Source organism: Lissotriton helveticus, chromosome 1_1 (assembly GCF_964261635.1).
Source record: "Lissotriton helveticus chromosome 1_1, aLisHel1.1, whole genome shotgun sequence".
NCBI classification, from domain to species: Eukaryota; Metazoa; Chordata; class Amphibia; order Caudata; family Salamandridae; genus Lissotriton; species Lissotriton helveticus.
The window spans coordinates 1,343,281,599-1,343,300,441 of NC_136057.1; the positions used below are offsets into that span (position 1 = coordinate 1,343,281,599).

At 45.4% G+C, this 18,843-nt stretch overlaps 1 protein-coding gene across 1 annotated transcript in view; it reads left to right on the top strand.

Annotated features, from left to right (window-relative positions):
- LOC144772881 (coagulation factor XI-like) overlaps positions 1-18,843 on the top strand; it is an 86,713-nt gene that overhangs the window by 12,698 nt on the left and 55,172 nt on the right. Inside the window, exon 2 of the mRNA XM_078657537.1 lies at positions 12,877-12,939. Coding sequence (XP_078513663.1) covers positions 12,885-12,939 — 55 coding nt within the window. The 5' untranslated portion in view covers positions 12,877-12,884. The remainder of the gene's footprint in view (positions 1-12,876; positions 12,940-18,843) is intronic.

Consider the following 18,843-nt stretch of genomic DNA (forward strand, 5'->3'; position numbering starts at 1 on the left):
GGAGATGTGTTATATTTACATGTTATGCTGTTTTGTATTGTGCATATGATTGCTTAGAATGGTACATCTCTATGATGTTCCAGAGGTTCTAGTATAATGTCACCTCTGTGGCATCATCAGTTGGTCCAGCTGTGTCTGGCAAGAGGCAGTTTAGGATCTTTCTCTAAGAATAAATCTACTTCAAGATATTCCTTGGTGTACCTTGCCTATTTATCATAATACCTCAGTGAATTATTACTAGTCATTGACGTCTCATGTGTATGGATCACGCAGGAAAAACCAATGAATCCTCCCCAGGTCGGTTAATTTGAGTATCGCTAGATTGAATACATAATGTTTAGAAATAGCAGAGGTGGTAGAAAGCGATTTGCAACTAATATTGATGTGTTCATGAGTCAAGTTGAACTGACGTTGCAATTTACCAAATAACCACAAGGTGGTGGTGCAGCACTGCGTTTGCAGTAGCACCGCTTACGTGCTTGGAAACTGATTCTTTTTCATATTCATCAGTATTTTAGTCCTTGTCTGTCTGGCCTCTACGTTGCATCAGAGTGAACGAGGCTGCTACTGAGGAGCTACTCTAGAAGTATTCATTTCGGTGCCCTGCAAGACTGCAGCTGGGGAACTTGGTTTGGGTCTGGCAGGAGGCTCAAGCATCCTATGATTCTGGGGAAATCACCTAGTCTCCTCTTGCCTAAAAAATTTGCAATGTAATAGGCCTCACAATACAGAAAGTTTGAGCTTCTGGCGTGCATTATTATTGGCAACGCCAATAGGTCAAACTTCCAGTAATGTGAGACCTATTGTATTGCAAATGCTTGTTTTAAATGACCACATCCATGAACAGACAAAGCACTGGTACACATTCATAAAATAACATAAGAAAAACAGCTGATAAGACATTTGACATTTTCCAGTTTTTTAAAAAAAACACTGGGTATTTCTTTTTCTCAACTTACTTGATGTTTATTTGAGAGGGTGGAGTTCTGAGGCAGTCCAGGCTCCTCTTGCAGGCCCCAGTGCAGAGAAAAGAGCAGAGCTGTAAAGAAGGGGCTTGGGACCTCTGGGCAAGCACACAGAACAATTTCCAGGAGAGGCTGGTAGGGCTGGGTCAGCTGTGGGTACATCGACCAGTGGAGGGCCTCTTCTACAAAAGCCGTTCCTCCTATTTTCCTGTTCTTGCTGGGTGGAGAGCAGATTTACAGCATGGCACAAATTCCTCACTGAAGCCATTTACTTATTTTCCAAGTTGCGTCTGTCTGCGTGAGCCCGAAAATAAAGGGAAGGTGAGGTCAAGGGCAAGGCCACCAAAGCATCCTGATGTGGCCATTGTATTGGTCACAGTGGGGCAGGCCGGCAGCGCAGGGCCACCAGAGGTAGCCGATTTTTGCGCTAACCTACGACTGATGGCCCTTTCAGTGTTGCTTTGCAGTCCCCTAGATACAGTTGGGAAGGAGGAGCAGGTCGTGGGCACTGCAGAGGCCTTCCTCGATGTGCACCACACAGGCTGAATGAAAGTAATTGTATTCTTGCCATCCTGTGATGCTTTTTAAAACAAAGAAGTAGGGGAATGGACTGCACTAATTTTTAAAAGTAGGGGCACGCCGTGCCCTTCCGATTCTCTCCCCCCACTTCTACCACTGGGTGGGATGAGCAACAGGGACCTGGTGTGGGTGCCATCCGAGGCCTTGTGGTTGGGTACCAACCAATAATAGCGTGAAGCAGAAAGGCCACATCTGAGCCTGCTCTGTAAAACTCCAGGCAGGTTCCGGGGTTCGTGAGGGCCCCCCAGGTTTCAGAGTTGTCGGGTTCATGCAGAACACGTCACCCTCCCTGCCTAGCCTGGGTGAGGTTCTCGGTTTGAGTCTGAGCAGGAGTGAGTGAAGCAGCAGGAGTATGGAAAAGTAAAAAGGATTTATAATTTTTTTTAGTATGGGTGACCCGGTACCTTTACATTTTACCTGGTAAACCACAAGTGCTCAGATGCCATTCTCATCTGGTAGGCGGTCTTGCCGCCTATATGCGATCAGGGTAGGGCGGCTAGCCAAGATAATATTTGGCCCTACACTAGAGGGCAGTGCCTGGTGTGGGTCAATGAGTTCCCAGGTGCATAGCTTGGTCAGTAAAGCGGAGGGGGTGGGGAGTTTGAGGTTTTCCAACAATCACACTGGCGCATAATGTTAAAATACATTATACGACAAGCAGGGTGCATGAAAGGGGCTTCAGGGGCAGTAGAAGTAGAGGAATGCAGATTGCTCGGAGGTACTACGGGAGCATAAAGGCTATATTTTGTAAAGTGGTCAATATTTTAGATGTTTTTAAAACTGAGTGTGTTTGTCTGTGCTACTCCGCCCCCAAAGCTCCAGTGCTCTCATGTTGCTCCCTTAACCCCACCAAGCTCTTTTGCTTTCACCATCTTGCATTTGTTTTCTTTGTCTTCCAGAAGCCAAGCCAAAAGAGCATGTGTATCTTTTTAATTTGTGCTTTTTTTGTTAAAGTTTTATTTTTCGAGGGCCTGAGCGTTGCCTTTTGCTGTCAATCTGTCTCGTATTGTAAAAGGTGTTTGCACAACTAAAGTTCCAATTTTTTTCTTTAACCACTCTTAATGGCATCTGTCATCTTGAGGTAAGGTACGCAGCCCTCCCACCTGTGATGCAACACCAAATCAGCAGAAACCACTGGCAAAGCCAGTGTGCACAGAAGTCAAGACCTATTGGCTTTGAAATGCTTGTTTGAATAAAGCGACCTTAGCTGAGCCAACTAAAACATACCTGCTGTCATAGAGCATAGTGCTGTCTGCACATTCTCCTAGGCACTTGAAATAGAAATGTTGATGTTTCGTGTATCCCACTTAAATTGGAGCGGTTGTCTGTTTCCAATCAACCCCAGTATAGGCAGGTTGAAGAAGAGGGGTTGACACACTTAGACTTGCCCAAGATCACACAGTTGGATGAACTAATGTATGGTGGATAAAACATCTGGTCTCCTGTGTCTTTAGTTGAGTTTACCCACTAATCCACCTATCCTTTAGGAAGTAAACAAACAATTGCACAAGAGGTGGCCAAGGCTAATTATATGGGTTGGGGAACAACTAGTCGCCTGTGGAGTATGTAGACCTATAGGGTGGGCAGTAATGGGTCTTACCTGGCTACGGTTGCATAACATGAGTGATTCCTTGAGGAATAAGGAATGGTTTCCTAAAGGGACCCACCCCATCACTTCCCATTGAGCGCTGCACTCCACAATCCCGGGAGAGGACTAGCCACTTTCGGTTCAACAATGCTATAGTCTTAAACTTTCCCAGACTAGGACCACCTTGATGCCAACATCCATGGCTGTTGCCTCTGCCCAAAGAGATTGACGCATGCAGTGCTGGGGTTTGCAGGTGGTGGGCACTGGCATTCATTTTTGAAGACTGAGACTGATTTTTCATCAGAGAGGGAGGTAGAAAAGGGTGAAGGAAAGAGGGATAGCAACACTGTAGACAAAATGAAGCTTGCCAGAATGAAAAAAACCCCGCAAGAGCAATAGTGCTGGAGCAGGTTTTCAGACTGGGTGTCCTGAACATTAACATCACAAAACCCTCAAACGGTGATGGGAAGCTGCTTGCAGTCAGTCTAACCATTGCCCATCGCTTCAGTCTCATTCCAACCTATCATTCGTTTGTTCACCATGCTACCTCAGTTTAGACCCAGTGATATGCATATCAGTCTTGACCCTGCTCCAATGGGAACAGTCCAGTCCCAACTGCCAGGTTCGTTCCTCCCTGAACCAGAACACAAGCATCCCAGGACCGGTTTTGCCCTAGTTATGGGCTCATCATTGTTTAATGTACTGCCGTAAGTGGCATGGGTGTGGCCGGACACGGGTCACTGTCGGTGGAACCGAGATGTACCCAGCTTATGAGTCCATAACTAGGGCAAAACTGTCCTTCCTCCTGGGGGAGTGCCCTGCTGGTGAAATGACCAGTAATAATACAAAATGATGGAGCCCCATTGCAGAATGTTATGCATGCTATGTCTTGCAGACAGTAATTGACACTGGGCAGGGCTGGAGGGCCAAGTCCCTCTTCTGACGCTGTGTAGGGAATGATGCGTCTCGTGCTGCCCTGGATACATGTAGAAGTACCCATGAGTGGGCAACATTTCTGTACACACTGCTTGAGGTAGCATAGTGGCGATTAATGTGCTGCACGGAAGGGGTTACGAGCCATACAGGTGTAGAACATATTCGATGCTAATGGGAGTAATGTAAACCAGTGGTGAAGCTCCTCAAGCCAACTCCTTCTCCAAGGACCCCTGAAGACAGGTGCCCCGAGTACCACATTGGTTTGTATGTCCCTGGTGCAGTATTTAGAACTAGTATGCTCACAGGGACTGGTGCACATTTCCATGGAAACATCCATGCTTTGCACTGATGGAGAACTACTGCTGCTGAGAGCTGTGCCAGAAGAAAGAGGTGGAGCATTTTAACTGTCCCTCTTAAGGACCAGCAAACACAATTTCTTAGTGGCCAATGAATTTGACATTGCATTGCAGGTTGCACAATTCAGCACCAATGTCTACAAATGATTGTGCAGAATTTTGCGGATCTAAATGGAAATCCGCCTAACACTCCTACATATGAGGATGCATAGGAGTAAAACAAGCAAGATGTAAATTGGATATGTTTTGTAAATTGGGCATATTGTTCTAGGTTCCATTTTCCTCAAGAAACTGATTACTCCCATGATGTTTGAACTGTTTCTGAATTGCCTGCCTGCCTTACGCATGAAGGGCGTCACACTTTCTGTAAAAGTCTGTTACCCCAAAGCTATCTGGGATGAGTATGACAGCCCACCATCTGGGTCACCGTCTCCTCCATTATTTCAACCCAGTGATATGGCTGTCTGCCTCCATTTCTCTCCTCCTGAATTTTCTGCTTGAAGCTCCAGCTTCTTTCTGTGACACATTTTTAATGCTGACCATTGACCAAGGGTGTTCTAGGCCAGAGCCAAATCGGTTCCATATTTTGAGGATCACCATTGACTGTAGATTAAGTCTACATTTTTGCTTTAAGGTATCCTGCAAACTTATCATGGATATGCACACCCCCCAGACACTTCTGCTTAGACCATCACCGTAGCATTCTTCTGAAGGAAGTAGTAAAGTGACCCCTTTTAGCCCACCCTCCACAGAACCATTTGATCTATGAAAAGCAGAGCCTCCCTTTTTTAAGTCTAGCCTATGCAGCGCGCATGCACTGTCTGCAAGACTTGTTATCTTCTATCAGCTTTTTGGGATGTCCATGAATTGCCATTTGTTCTTTATTGTGCCATTTAGAAATACTGGGTTTTTATTGGTGCATTGGGTCTGATTCTCCCGCTTTTGCGTGCTTGGGTCCCGCTCAGGCAATTTTACTCATTGTTTGCTTGTGCTGGCCAACCCAATACGTCCGCTGTATCTCCTGGTCTGCCTTCTTATTTTCTAGGCAATAAACATCGTTTTAGGCTTTCAGGCTGTTTTATGGAGCAATGCTTTGTTGGGCTCCTGAAAAGTGGCAATTTCTGTCCAGTAGCTGAACTATGCCAATGGCTATAACTCGAATAAATGTGTTCTAATGCTTGTTTAATATATCACAAAGTAGGGCAGAGGGTTACTGCAAAGAATGCATTTTGCAGATCACAGAATTGTATTTTATGTTCATAGCTCAGTGGATTCTGATTTTGCCACATGAATACTTGTGTTACTTGCAGTTCATAATTTACAATCCTAATATACCACAGTAAGCTATAGGCTAGCTTCAAAGTGCTGCATGCCTACCCTGAGTAGCGCTTTATAACAAATTAAAACCGTCCGTCAGATGGGATATGGAGAGACAACGGGACCCCACGGTTGGAGTTTGATAGTAAGGGAAAGCCAACAAATCCTGTAACATGGGGCGCCACTGGTACTAAAGCCAGCCCTGGTTTCAGTGCTTCAAGGAAGGGAAAACGTGAATTTGTGCTAATGTCAGTTATTGAGCTGAGTCCCATGTGGCTTTCCTGTTTCTTCGCTCATTGGGTGCTTTAGGCAGTGCTTAACTTGAAGCAGTGTTTCTGGCATCTGCACTCTGACATTATCCAAGCGAAAGAGCGGGGAAACACACAAAGGAGAAAAGCACACAAAATTGACAGAACCGTAACAAGGGAGAAAGCCAGAACCTGTACAAGTGAGACAAAGGGGCAGGAAGTGTGTAGTAAGAGTTAAATAAGCCTTAGGAGGTTTTAAGGCTCGCCCTCCTTGGTATTGGGTGTGCCGAACTTTTATTGCTGCGGCTCCTGACATGAGGTTTGGGCACCTGCACGCCTAATTTTAAAAAATAAGCCATGCTGTAGGCTACAGTGGGCTCAGTCCACAATTTTACCAGCATTTAGACCCTGAATTCATTCCGAGAGACCGTATACCGATGGCCCCAAGAGACAGAGTTATTTTCTCCACTTCCGTCGCTTGACCAGATTGTGTGACCCTGGGCACATATCTTCTCTCTGCGCTTAGGTTCCCCTGTGCACAAGATTGCACGGTGCTTGACCAGCTCTAGCCTTATATTGTTTCTGTAGAAAAACTGTTACTTTTGGTTTCTAGCGCTGTGAAGTTATTGGAAGAACCGAGGGTAGTGATTATTTTTATGCATGCGTATAGAGCGAATGAGCTATAAATTCTTGTAGGGTTTTGTACATTTTTCTTGTGAATGTTTTATTACATGAATTTGAGCACAATACATCAATAACTGACAATTGATTTGAAATTGTGTAATCTGTTCCTCCTTGGATCCCTGTTTGTAGGTTATTTTGGGAAAAGAAATCTAGGTCGGGCGAGCTCTTAATTTGTATTCGAACTCAACGCGTGGCGTGTTAGAAAACCCATAAATAAATGATCTGTATTCATGCAGAAGTGCCTATTGGCGAACCGAGGTTGTGCTGCACATTTGGTGTGGGCGTTGTCAAACAGAAGTGTGGATATCACTATTGCAGCAGGTGCATCTGAGCATGGAGTGCACTGCACCCCAGTGATGGCTGCTTTTACTACCAAACCAGGTGGTGGGGGCTCTATTTTGCTTGCGTACATTGGGGCCCATCGCCCATGGTATCCTTTCCACAGCACTGTTTTAGAGTGCACTATACCTACTCATGGAGTTCTGGCCAGTACTACCCCCTCAAAGGCACAAGATTCCTCACTATGAGTGGAACAATTCCAACCCCCCCTCCCACCCCGTGGTACCCACCATGGCTGCACTGGCACAGACCATTTTAGTTATGTGCATGGATGGAGCACGTGCAGCATGCAGATTTCCTTTCTTTTCAAAGCAACGACAAATTACTGCTGGGCTTACATTTAAGGGGCCTAATACGATTTTGGGATAACTTGCAGCTGCCAGACACCGTCTCAGAAACCTGACCGACCGGCCTCTGGTGGGCGGTAACGACTGCCTCATTATGATGCTACCGTACATGGTGTGGTGGCATTCCCACATTTCCCTAAGGGAGAATGTGTTAGGGCCGTAGTACATGCTCCCATAGGGAAATGTGAAGTCGTGTTAATCCCAGCAACCAATTTTCTCCCCCCACATAGGGTGTGAGGTTTCCTACTTTCTCTTTGCCATTGTGAAGCTAGTAAGTCACTTTCTATGTTAACATATCCGAGGCAAGCGACACATTCCCCCAAAGTGCAGGTCACGAAGTGCTAATAAAAGGCATAACATGATTACAATACTCAATAACCTGCAAAGTATAGATAGCAGCTCCCCCTTCTTTCTTAGGAACAAATTCTCTAAAGGAGTATATTTCCTGCCCTTCCTGGTAAGAATAGAAATTAGCATACCAATGCCTAGAGTATGCTGCCGCATGTAAGCTGGTGGTTTCTGTAAAGGACAAACCTGGCGGGAATCAGGAAGGGTAGAGGATCGATTAGCTCTGTTTTGTTTGTTTTTTTGCTTTGTTGCTGCGACCATGAGCGAGATCTGCTCAGATCTACGAGTTACTTAACAGGCTAGAGGTGGTGAGTGTGGCCACCTAGTCAGGATTTGTGTGAGAATCTTTCTAGAGTAAAGTACATTGATACCAAGGGCTATTGAGTCCCACCATGAGTAAGACTTTCTAGGTGAGTGAGACCCAGTAGGGTATACTTGCCAAATATTTGGCCATCATTGGGACTGTGTGTGGGTGAGTGAAACCCATTAGAGTCTATGGGGTGACTGGGTCAGACCTTGAGGGAGAGCATTTCTAAATTTAATAACACTCTAATGTCTAGTCCTTACGGCTCACGGGAATGTGATTATTTCTAAAGTAAGACTATTCAAGTACAGAGGGTCATGGGGCCAACCAGAAAATGTCCTCTGTTTCACTGCCTTTAATCCTTCTTTAGCACCCTTCTCTTTAATATGTTAACCTAATGTAAAGCCTCTTCTGTTTTCTTCAAAAAGTCTGACCACTTGTGATGCCACTTCTCCAGGGTGGACCTCTCAGCCAATGTAGCACAGCTGAATGTATCCTCCTCTTCCTATGGGCTGTGTCCACTGCTCTAGAGTGGATTCTTTGGGACTGATGTGTTTTGCTACAATGGCTGCTCCTCTACCACTCGGGGTGGACTCCATATAGCATTCGCTTGTTGGTTACTCATTCCTCGATGTAATGGGCTTGTGTCCCGCTTACATAAACTACATACAACATTTTATGGAAATAAATGACATATGTACTGTGCCTTCTGCTTGACCCCAATTTATTACCACAGCTTTGGTGTTTTAACAAAACCAATAGGTGGCATCTAAGCGAACAAACAGGGTAGCCGAGCACTGCATGTACCAGTGTTGTCTAAACAAACTTTGCTGTGCAGAACACTTATTTCTCCTGTCCAGGTTATCAGTAATTCTCAATCACTGTTTATTTATACAGTTGCATAACAATTCCGGGTAAGAAGTGGGCATTGTTGGCACAGTTCTCATCGCATCAAAGCTTGGTGATGCTCAGTTTCAACTCAGACTGAGAAGGAACATGTGAAAATTGTTCTCACCTCCACCCTTCTAAACCAGTTTTTCAAGACTGTTGGGACAGAAATGCACCACTCATTTTGACAGACCTGCACCCTGCCCTGAGTGCTCCAGCTGCAATGATGTATGGACCCCAGGTGGTAATTTTAAATCAAGGGCGAACGCAAATCACTCATGTACGGCATGGCCTAGACTTGTCTCATGGATTGTGGTCTTGCTTAGAATGGGAGTGCCCCATGCACTAACCGCATAAGTGGTGAAGAGCTACTGTTCTTACCAAAAAGGTGAGTAGTGCGGGCACACTGGTGGCATCAATAATGATCAGTAGAGTGGGCAGACCTTTTCACCGGTCTGCTGGCCCACTCATGTAAAAATCGGCTGCTGTGTACTGAACTCACCCATGGCCTAGATGGTGCTGGCATGTAGCACTGTGCGGTGCAAGTGTGTGCATGATGTATGTGTGCTTGGGAGTGCTACAATACATGGTGGCCTATGGATTCCATATTGGAAGCCCAGGGTCTTGAGGAGGGCATGTGGAGAAGGAGATCTCTCAGACAGATTTGTGGATTTCTAAGAGCTGGCTGGGACACACTAGAGGGAGAAAGGCTCTCCTGTGCACTTCACAAAAGAGTAGTTGTTGCCAAAGTACAGTGGGTCTGGGTAAAACTGAGGCAGGAGATGGGGCTGATAAGGGAATCATGCAGAGTGGGGCTGGGACCTTTTGGTAGGCATATGTCTGAGGCCTACATTCGGGTGTCATCAACAAGGAACTCCTATGGCTTGTGTTCTGGGGCTATCTGGGTTGGAGTAGCTTGTGCTGTGACAAGCTGCTTCCTGGGAAAAGGACAGGACAGAGCAGTGGGCACTTCTAAGAAGGCACCCGCCACATGAACTCCACAGCATGAGACACTAAATCGCATCTGTGACTGAAAATTAATTTTAAAATGGGGAGCTGAAAGCCTCCAAATTGTCAACCACGAGCATCCAGTGGCTGTACCACAACGTGGAGAAGCTCAGTAAGAGTTCTGCCTTGTGTGACCAGAATTGGGAAATAAGGTCTGTCAGTCTCCCAGCTGGGTGAAGGGACAACTCCCTGGGAAATCAAGACCAACGGCCCTAGAACAAGGAGCATCAGTGCCTACCTGCAGAGACCAGAGGACCCTATGAGAAGGAGAGCCTGGTGGAGCAAGGTCCACTGGGGGATCCTGGTGAGTTGATCCCATTAGTGAGGTGTGAGATAGCAGCTGTGGCACTGATCGAGCCATTGTCTGTGTGCAGACTGAAGGCAGCAACCCAAATGCCAGAGCGGACCCCCATAAACAAAACTGTTTTTACCCATGTGCAGACCAATGTCCATTACCCCATATGCCAGAGGGGGCCACTGTAAAGAAAGATGTTGCTTTGTTGATTGGGCCATTGCCCGTGTGTAGACTAATGCCAATGACCCCATATGCCAGAGCGGACCCCATGAATAAAGCTGCAGTTGCTCATATGCAGACTAATGTCAGTGACTCCGTACGCCAGAGCAGGCCGCCATGAAGAGCAAGGGCCTTTGCCCCGAGTGCTAAGATGGATGGCTCACTGGGTGCAACATGTAACCATGATGAAGCAGTGGCCTCTGGCCCTGGTGCCCAGTGTCCCCACTGAGACACTGAAAGGTGGGTAACTGTGCCAGACCTGCCAGAAGGATCAGAGGAACTTTATGCATCATCTGAAGGAGTGCCCTGGATGACCACTCGTCAATCCACCAGAGTACTCAGCACTCCCCGGGTCTTCTGCATCACAATACCAGAGGCAGTGGGTAAGACTGAGCGCCAGGCTAGGGAGCCCACAGGGAACTTGCTCTGCCTCATAGTGCCATAGCCTGGAACACTGACTTCTACGGCTCAGACGTCTAGCCCCAGCACTATCAACATCACAGAGACTGGACATATCTGCTTTGTTTTCCTTTAATAGTCATACATGTGTGTGCCTGAGGACTGACTTAGTCCCATTCCAGCCTGATCCTTTGAGTAAATGTCGCCAAACCTTTATAGATGTGTTTTTGACTACTCAGGTGCTACAAAACTTTTGGCGTGTTCCTACCGGAGCGCCTGTAAGGGACGCAGCGATACATGTGTCCGGTCAGTGATGTGTTCATGTCAACAGTTGGGATATTCAGCAGTACAGACTCTTCGAGTTGGTCTACAATTCTGCCCTGATGACACATGATGCATGGTAACGAGGCAGAAAAATTCTTGCTGTGACATAGCCAGCAGTGACTCACCAGATTCTGGGTAGAAGCAGGACTGGCTTTAGTGCAGTGTGACTGGTGCAGCCACACTGGGCGCTAACCTGTGGAGGGGGGTGCTGGCCTCAGGAAGTGTGCTGTGTTGAGCACTGACTTATGACTGGTGGCATGAGGGGCACTTTTGCCCGGTGGAAGTGAGAGAATCTGAGGAGGTGGTCATGGGGGTAGGGGCACCAAAAATTTTGCGCCAGCGCTAAAGCTGGCCCTGGGCAGACGCAATCCTTTTACATTAGGTGCTGCCATTACCCATCCCCTAAGAGCCCATAAACTAGTAAAACAAATGTATCTTCTGTCCACCAATGTAACCATCTCACATCGACCATTGGATCTTTGCCCTATTGTTACAGCAAACAAATAATGGACGGATTGCAGACAATGAAAACATACCCCCCCCCCCCCAGTCAAAAGATCTAGGTTAGATCCATCTTTATTTTGCCGACTAAAACACCCCAGTTTGGACCCAACCATATGCAAATCGGCCTTGACCCTGTGCCCCATGGGAACAGTCCAGACCGGTTTTAGGTTATGTCCCCTTTCTTCAGCCAGGCTAGCTTGAATCGAGTGGCACAGTGAGCAAGGGAACCACGTCTGGGCATACACATCCAAATATTGAGCATGTTTGTAAGTTCCTCAGTATGTGACCAATCTCTTGTTCCCCTTAGCATGAGTATCTTCAAATGGTGTTCAAATTTCTTAGATGAGTAGCTTAGTGGATCTCTTCTCTGTTGTGCAGTCCTGCACGGGGAGTAAATCTTCATAATAGAAGAGACAGGCGCTTTGGATACTGCTTGTCCTTTAACTGGCATGGTGCATTTACCTGGGAGTAAGTAGAACTGACTTGACTACAGGATGATGGTATCGCTCTAATCCATGACCTATGTAATATTTGTATCTTCTGAATAATACCACTTCTCAAATGGGGCTCGCTCGTTGTCGAGGATTGACCTGCTTGAGTGCATTTGCACTGCTGGTTCCATGCAAACAACTGACAGAAATAGCTGATAGGTTTGTTGTTCCATTCTGCCCAGAATAATAGAAAATACCAAAACCAGATCTTAAGCCTCAAAGACAGTCCGTGAAAAGTTGGATGGGTGGTGGAGAATCCATATGTCATCTGCCTCTTATCATTGAATCCAAGGGCCTGAGCGCTTGGCCTTCTGATGTCTATGCCAGGAGGTATCTTGGGGCCATTACTTGGTGGTTGCTCAACATGGAAACATGAATAAGAATTTAATTTATACACACAGTGAGTGCAGCACATTCCAACATTTTTATATTTTCAATGATCAGTGAGTTTTCTGTAGGGTTTTGGAAAACGCAAGTGTAAAACCATGATATGGTCATTTCAGGCCCAAAAGTGACACCAAAGACATTTTAGCCAATGTGTGGCTTCAGACTCTAATTTGAACACATACCCCTTATTACTTCATTTCCTTTGCCTGATAGAAGTGTCAATTGGTTGATTTAAACAAATAATGAACACTGCGGAGTGATGAACCAGTGGACAGATGTAAAACTCATTAACCTGTTTTTCCTTCCATCCTCTTCATTTTGTTACTAATCCAGTCTATAATTTTTTACAGATAAAATCATGAAATATTTCATCCTTCTTCAAGCCTTTCTTGTGTGTGCAACATCAGGTCAAGGTAAGACATTTACAGACCGGGGAAAGTCCTAAAAACGAAGTGGGTGGAAAAACCAGGTTAGGCAGATTGCAAGTGACATCACTGTGCATGACATCACAGCAAGTGGCATCTTGACCTCACAGGAAGTGACACCATGTTTAGCAGATTTATCAGGATTACATGTGAGCACATTATGAGATTTAACAAATGAAATTTGATTACAACTTGAGTCTTTGACTTGAGTTCCCTGTCTAAAGGAATTAACAGCCCAAATGGGGATGAAGTATGTCTGATTATCACCAGTAGACAAGCCACTAAGTGCTACAAGACAGGCATACTTAATTGGGCACTAGGAATGAAGCACAGTTCATGCATTCCATACAAATTGTAAAAACTGCAATTGTGAATATCAAAACTAACCTCTATTAACCTACCAAATGTACCGCCATTAAATACAACATTACTTTTATCACACTTTGACCATTATCAAACAATTGCAAGTCTCACACTATTTGGTATTCGCAGCATTGCACTATGAAAGTTAGTTGGACTTGAATATTCTGCATGTTAGAAATTGGGTTTCTGTTTTGCATATGTATGCACCCCGACCAAGCAGGAGCCATAAGTCAGATACACACTATAAATTAGCCTGCGCTCACCCTCTGGTAGCTAGCACAGAGCATGCTTGCATTAAAAGTATTTGTAAAAAAGCTTCAAACAGTAAGACAGTGTGTTATGAATTTTTAAAGAATAAACTGAAAAGTAGTGCTTAAAGGCATAATGTGAAGGCCGAAGCTGTCTGGTCGTACTACACCAGATCATTTCCAAACATTCTAGCCGACCACAATGGAGCATGGGTCCGATACAGGGACCAGCTTTGGACCACTACAAAGAACCTTAGTTCCGTTGTTGAAGCAGGCAAGAAGCAAAGAGGCAATATATTGGTGCTGTGCCGAGCAAAGTCAAAGATGCATCAGAACAGGAAGTGATGCCCGAGCAGTCAGCGATGCAATGTCCTCGGTCCTCGAAGTGTCACTGCATCGATGGCGATTTACCGGTTCCAAGCAGCAAAACAGTCTATGCTTGGTTTTTTTTTTTGCAGCACTTTACATCCACGTCCAAGGGTCAAGGACTAGATTAATACCTCTTGACAGGGCAAGACTCTGAGATGACAGAGTCCAAGTGCTGTAGCAGGTGAGTTTGAAGTCTTTCATGCCCCTGAGACTGCAAAACAGGAGACAAGCTCTTGGAGTTACTATGGGTCTGAGTTGGAGAGATGCAGGTTCAGTATTTCTCACTCCCAGGCAAGGTGGGCAGCATGCAGCAGGTCCGTACATCAGAGCAAGGGTCCAGCAGAGTGGCAGTCCTTTGAACAGCACAGCAGTCCTTCCTGGTAAAGTATCCACAGGTCCTGAAGTGGTGGTATCAGAGGTCAAGTACTTATACTTCGTTGTGCCTTTTGAAGTGGGAGAGATGTCAAAAAGATGCCCTTGAGAGCACAGAGTGCCTGCCCTGGCTCCAGAGCCACCACAAAGGGGTGTTCAGCCCTTTGTGTTGGGACAGAACACAGCCTAGGCAGGTGAAAGTGTCCACTCCTACCCAGGATGGCCCATAGTCACACCTAAGCTCCCTTTGAGTGTGGCTGGCTTGAGGGAATGCACAATGCCCAGCGGTCACCGACCCCAGACATCTAGTCAGAGACAGACAGAAGGCGACTTGCTAGGTCGGCATGGCAGTTTAAAGCTGCACACATAGGCTCTGCAAAGGCAGGCCTGAGACATGTTTAAGGTGTGACTTAAGTGGGTGGCACAATCAGGGCTGCAGGCCCAATGGCAGCATTTGAGTTACAGACCCTGGGCACACTTATTACAGTTTACCAGGAACTTTTAAGAAAACGAAATATGCAAATTGTGGATAAGCCAATGACACCATGTTTGAAGCAGAAAGCACATTAGCTTTAGCAATGGTTAGTAGTGGTATAGAGCTGAAAGTCGGCAAAAAACAGGAGGTCTGGAGACAAAGTCAGGGAAACCACTGCAAGGATGCCAGGTTTAACAATGTACATATATATTGAGTTCCTGTTCCTGAGATGGGAATTAGGAGAACGGCTCAGTCATTTTTGAAAGGTGAAGAGTCGGCTAGACTCTTAAGTGATGCCCTCACACACCCCAAAGGATGTCATGCTTCATCGGGTGTCACGCCAAACAATTCCCAAGCTGGCGAGAGGTCGTGTAGGTGCAAGATTCTTTGTTCTCCGACAAAACTGTCAGCACACTTCCTCCTTGTGCATACATACGCTTTGAGTCCACTCGTAAATTAGGCAATAATACCTTTCTGTTATGTAGATGGTGATGCAAACTCCCTCTCGCTATGACTTATGGTGCATCCTGCCCCACTTTGAATATGTAAGCTGCCCTTAGCCATTTTCCCTCCACTTCCTATCCCTGCTACGTCTACTATAAGACTGTGTATTAAAAGGCTTGCCATCAATGGAAACTGGCTGATTGATCACTACTACCATGATGGTCTTGATGGTCACAACATGATCATCCTCTACCCGCCCCCCCCCCCATCTGATATCTAATGAGCTAGTCTATCAACTTGTACGCCATGAGTATTGCCAGTGACTGAATGATTCATAGCTCATGTTTTGTTATAAATTTTTTTTTTTTGCTCGATGAAACTCATTAGTGTTTTAACTATTCACCCAATCAATCCACATGTGACCACCGTAACTTGTGGCTCACCCGCCTATTATGAAACTGTGGTCCACCGATTAGGGACCTCCAGTTTGCACTGCAATGGCACTACTTCGTTGAATTTTGAATTATCTGTTTTTTCTTTCTTCCCTTTTACATAAGGACCACTGTTTGGGTCAATTGCAGTGGACCTTTCCTTTCAATAAGACCATCGCACAATGCCTCTTACTTGTCACTTCCCTACAGTCCTGAAGAAGCACGTAGGATCTCCTCCTAAGATCATTCAATAGCGGCGTAACATGTCGACCGTACCCCCTTTTTAATAAAACACTGCACTTGTCTAGCTAATGAGGGTCAGAACTACTTTCACAACACAACTTTTTAACTATGACAGAGGGATCACCCTGATTAAATTAGTCTACCAAAGATACTCGTCATTTTTAAGTTTTACGCTACACTTAACACTGCACACAGACTTGCACACCTCACGGCTAGCGTGGGGCATTGCAGCGCCGGCCCAACAAGGAGCATCGCTTGATGATGAAGCATGCAATCCTTTGGGGTGTGAGGACATCAAGTAAGAGTCCCTCTGACTCTTCTCTACCTTTAAAAAACGACTGACCCATTCTTCTAATTCCTATCTCACGAACAGTGACTGTTTAGTAACATATCTACGATTCTGGAGCATTAAGGTCCATGCTATCTTACCACAGGATGTTTACCCATAAGAACTGGGTAATTGGGGATTCCGTGATGTAAAATGTCTCACTATCATGTAGGTAACAAATCACTTAATCTCATGTTTCAGGTATCTTTTGTTGTGACAGGCAGTAGGATTTACCTTCCTAGACGGAGTATCATCCTCATGACAATGAGCAGTCAGCCACCTGTTAACATATGTCTATGGGTACCAAAGAGGCAGAGAAGGGCCCAGGAGCGCTAACAACATTAGTTAAGAAAGACCTGCAATACTAAGTTCATTGCGCTGAAACCCCTTTTGCAGTCACTTAAAGCCACAGGTTTTGTTTATTGCCCTCAAAATAGATTGCAGTTCTGCGGTCTTGTTCCCACAGTTGTCCGTTCTGATATGAGAAAATAATTAGATAATCTCCCGCACAGGTCCATACACCAACACAAACTGCACACACACACACACAAGGACTCCCTTGTACATTTGTTTGAGAGTAGTGTGTTTCTGCAGCCTGGAGTTTAGCTCGGTTCTGTAAATACCTGGTCAGCCAGCACTTGCTGAGCATAAATAAGTTGCCCGTGCATGATCTGTGGGTGCAACGCCTTCAGCTTTAACCCCATATTTTACAATGTCCTTGGAAAGAGTAGCAAAAGAATACAGGAAGAACACTTCTGCATCCAAGAATTAAGTGGTCAACATCAGAAGAGAAAAATGTAAAGCATGTGGGGATGTTTAAATTCCTAAAAGGCTGAAATATACAAGGTGAAATACTGAAGAGTGGTGAACTGATCATTTAGCACTTAATTCAATGCATGCATTTGTAGAGGGCACTTATATCTCCGAGGTTTCATTGCACTAATGGAGAGCTCTGAAGAGAAGCTGCCAGTCTAAACACCCATTGGCAGGTGTACAAAGTAGGGTTTAGAGGCTATGTCTGAAAACAGATTCCGAGGGACTGCATTATGGGGCTGAATAGGAGTTTGACGGTCCACGGGCCCGCCAAACTTGGGGGGGGGGGGGGGGGGGGGGGTCTTGCCCGCTGGCTGTCTCCCCACCTCCCTTTTACGAGATGGGCAGTGGGACTGCCACAACTCCACTGCAGCAGCCAGAGAACCACCATTCCCTGGCTGTGTTGAGTTATCCATATGCTTGGCAAGACCACTGTGGTCCTGCCAAGCATATTAGGATTGTTCTCTCTGCCAGGCTTACATGGTGGTTCCTCTTCCATGTAAACCCTGGCAGACGAAACACTGGATGCACACATGGGGGTGCAACATGTGCCCCCATCTGCCTGCACAAGTTACCTGCATGGCATGGACTTTTCAGTCCATGCGGTGCTGGAACTCTTTTTGGCATTCCCATTGCCAGTCCTTTTTAGTTATGAGTACACCAGCTTACAAGACGAATGGGCAGGCCTGATCAAGACAAAGTCTGACCGCAATGGGTACGACACACCAAAAGACCCAGCCTGCTGACACCGAATACGTTGAGAGAGCTAATTCTGGTGAAGCTTGCTTCCACATCCCTGGATAATTTATCCCTCCCCTCCCACCTTTCCCAGTCCTCCCTTCCTCGCCTTCTATCTCCTTCTGTTCTACCTCATTGGCCTTTGCATTTAGGTAAGAGTATTTGTTCCTGGATAAATAAAGATCTGAACCGTAAAAGATCAATGGTTCTACAAAATAGTTACATTTTAACATTGAATTTTACTTGTGTTGATGGAATATTATATTAACAAAGTGGTGTTCTTCAATAAGCACTATTTACAAGGAGAATGAAGCAAATTAATGTTTTTAGGGAAAAAGCCAAGACCTCCTTATCAAGCTGAATAGAATTTGCCTCCAAATACTTGGATATTTTATAATCAAAGATATTCTAATTGCATCATGATTGGAGAACAGTACAATCACGTTGATTAGTGTGGTGGTAAATGTGAGCCTTTAATGTAAAGTCGTCAATGTATTAAGCGTTATCAGCTTGGGAAATGTAATTCCTGACAGAGTTGGATTTTAATTCTGGAATATGCAGTAGTGGTCAATGAGCCTTAATGAATGAACCTTGATCCTGATGAGCAGTCCGAGAAGGTAGCACTGTTGGGGGGGTGGATACGGCAGTGGCTGATCAGACCAGTGTGAGCTATTTACACTTAACTAGATCTTCAAATCTTTGCTCACAATCCAGCACATCACACATGCACTGAACACTGACCAACAACTCATGTAAAGGGAATACAGTTCTCCTCTGCCTCTGGTGTTTCCTTTATCTAATTTTCTAGCTGTCTACTTTACCCCATTTTAGTGGATTTCTCCTGCATTATTTCTGTTTTGCAAAGGCTTACTTTTCAGAAGCCTTCTACCTTTGTCTTTCACTGACTCTCTTTTACTTTTCAATCTTTGTGGATTCACGGTCACTTCCACCTTATTTTCCTATTTGCGATCTTTTTACCCTACATTTATAGATCTTTCTTTATCTTTCAACATTTTTTATCACCTCTCTGGGCTTGTTTCCATCACCATTTCTGCCTTCCAGGGTCCC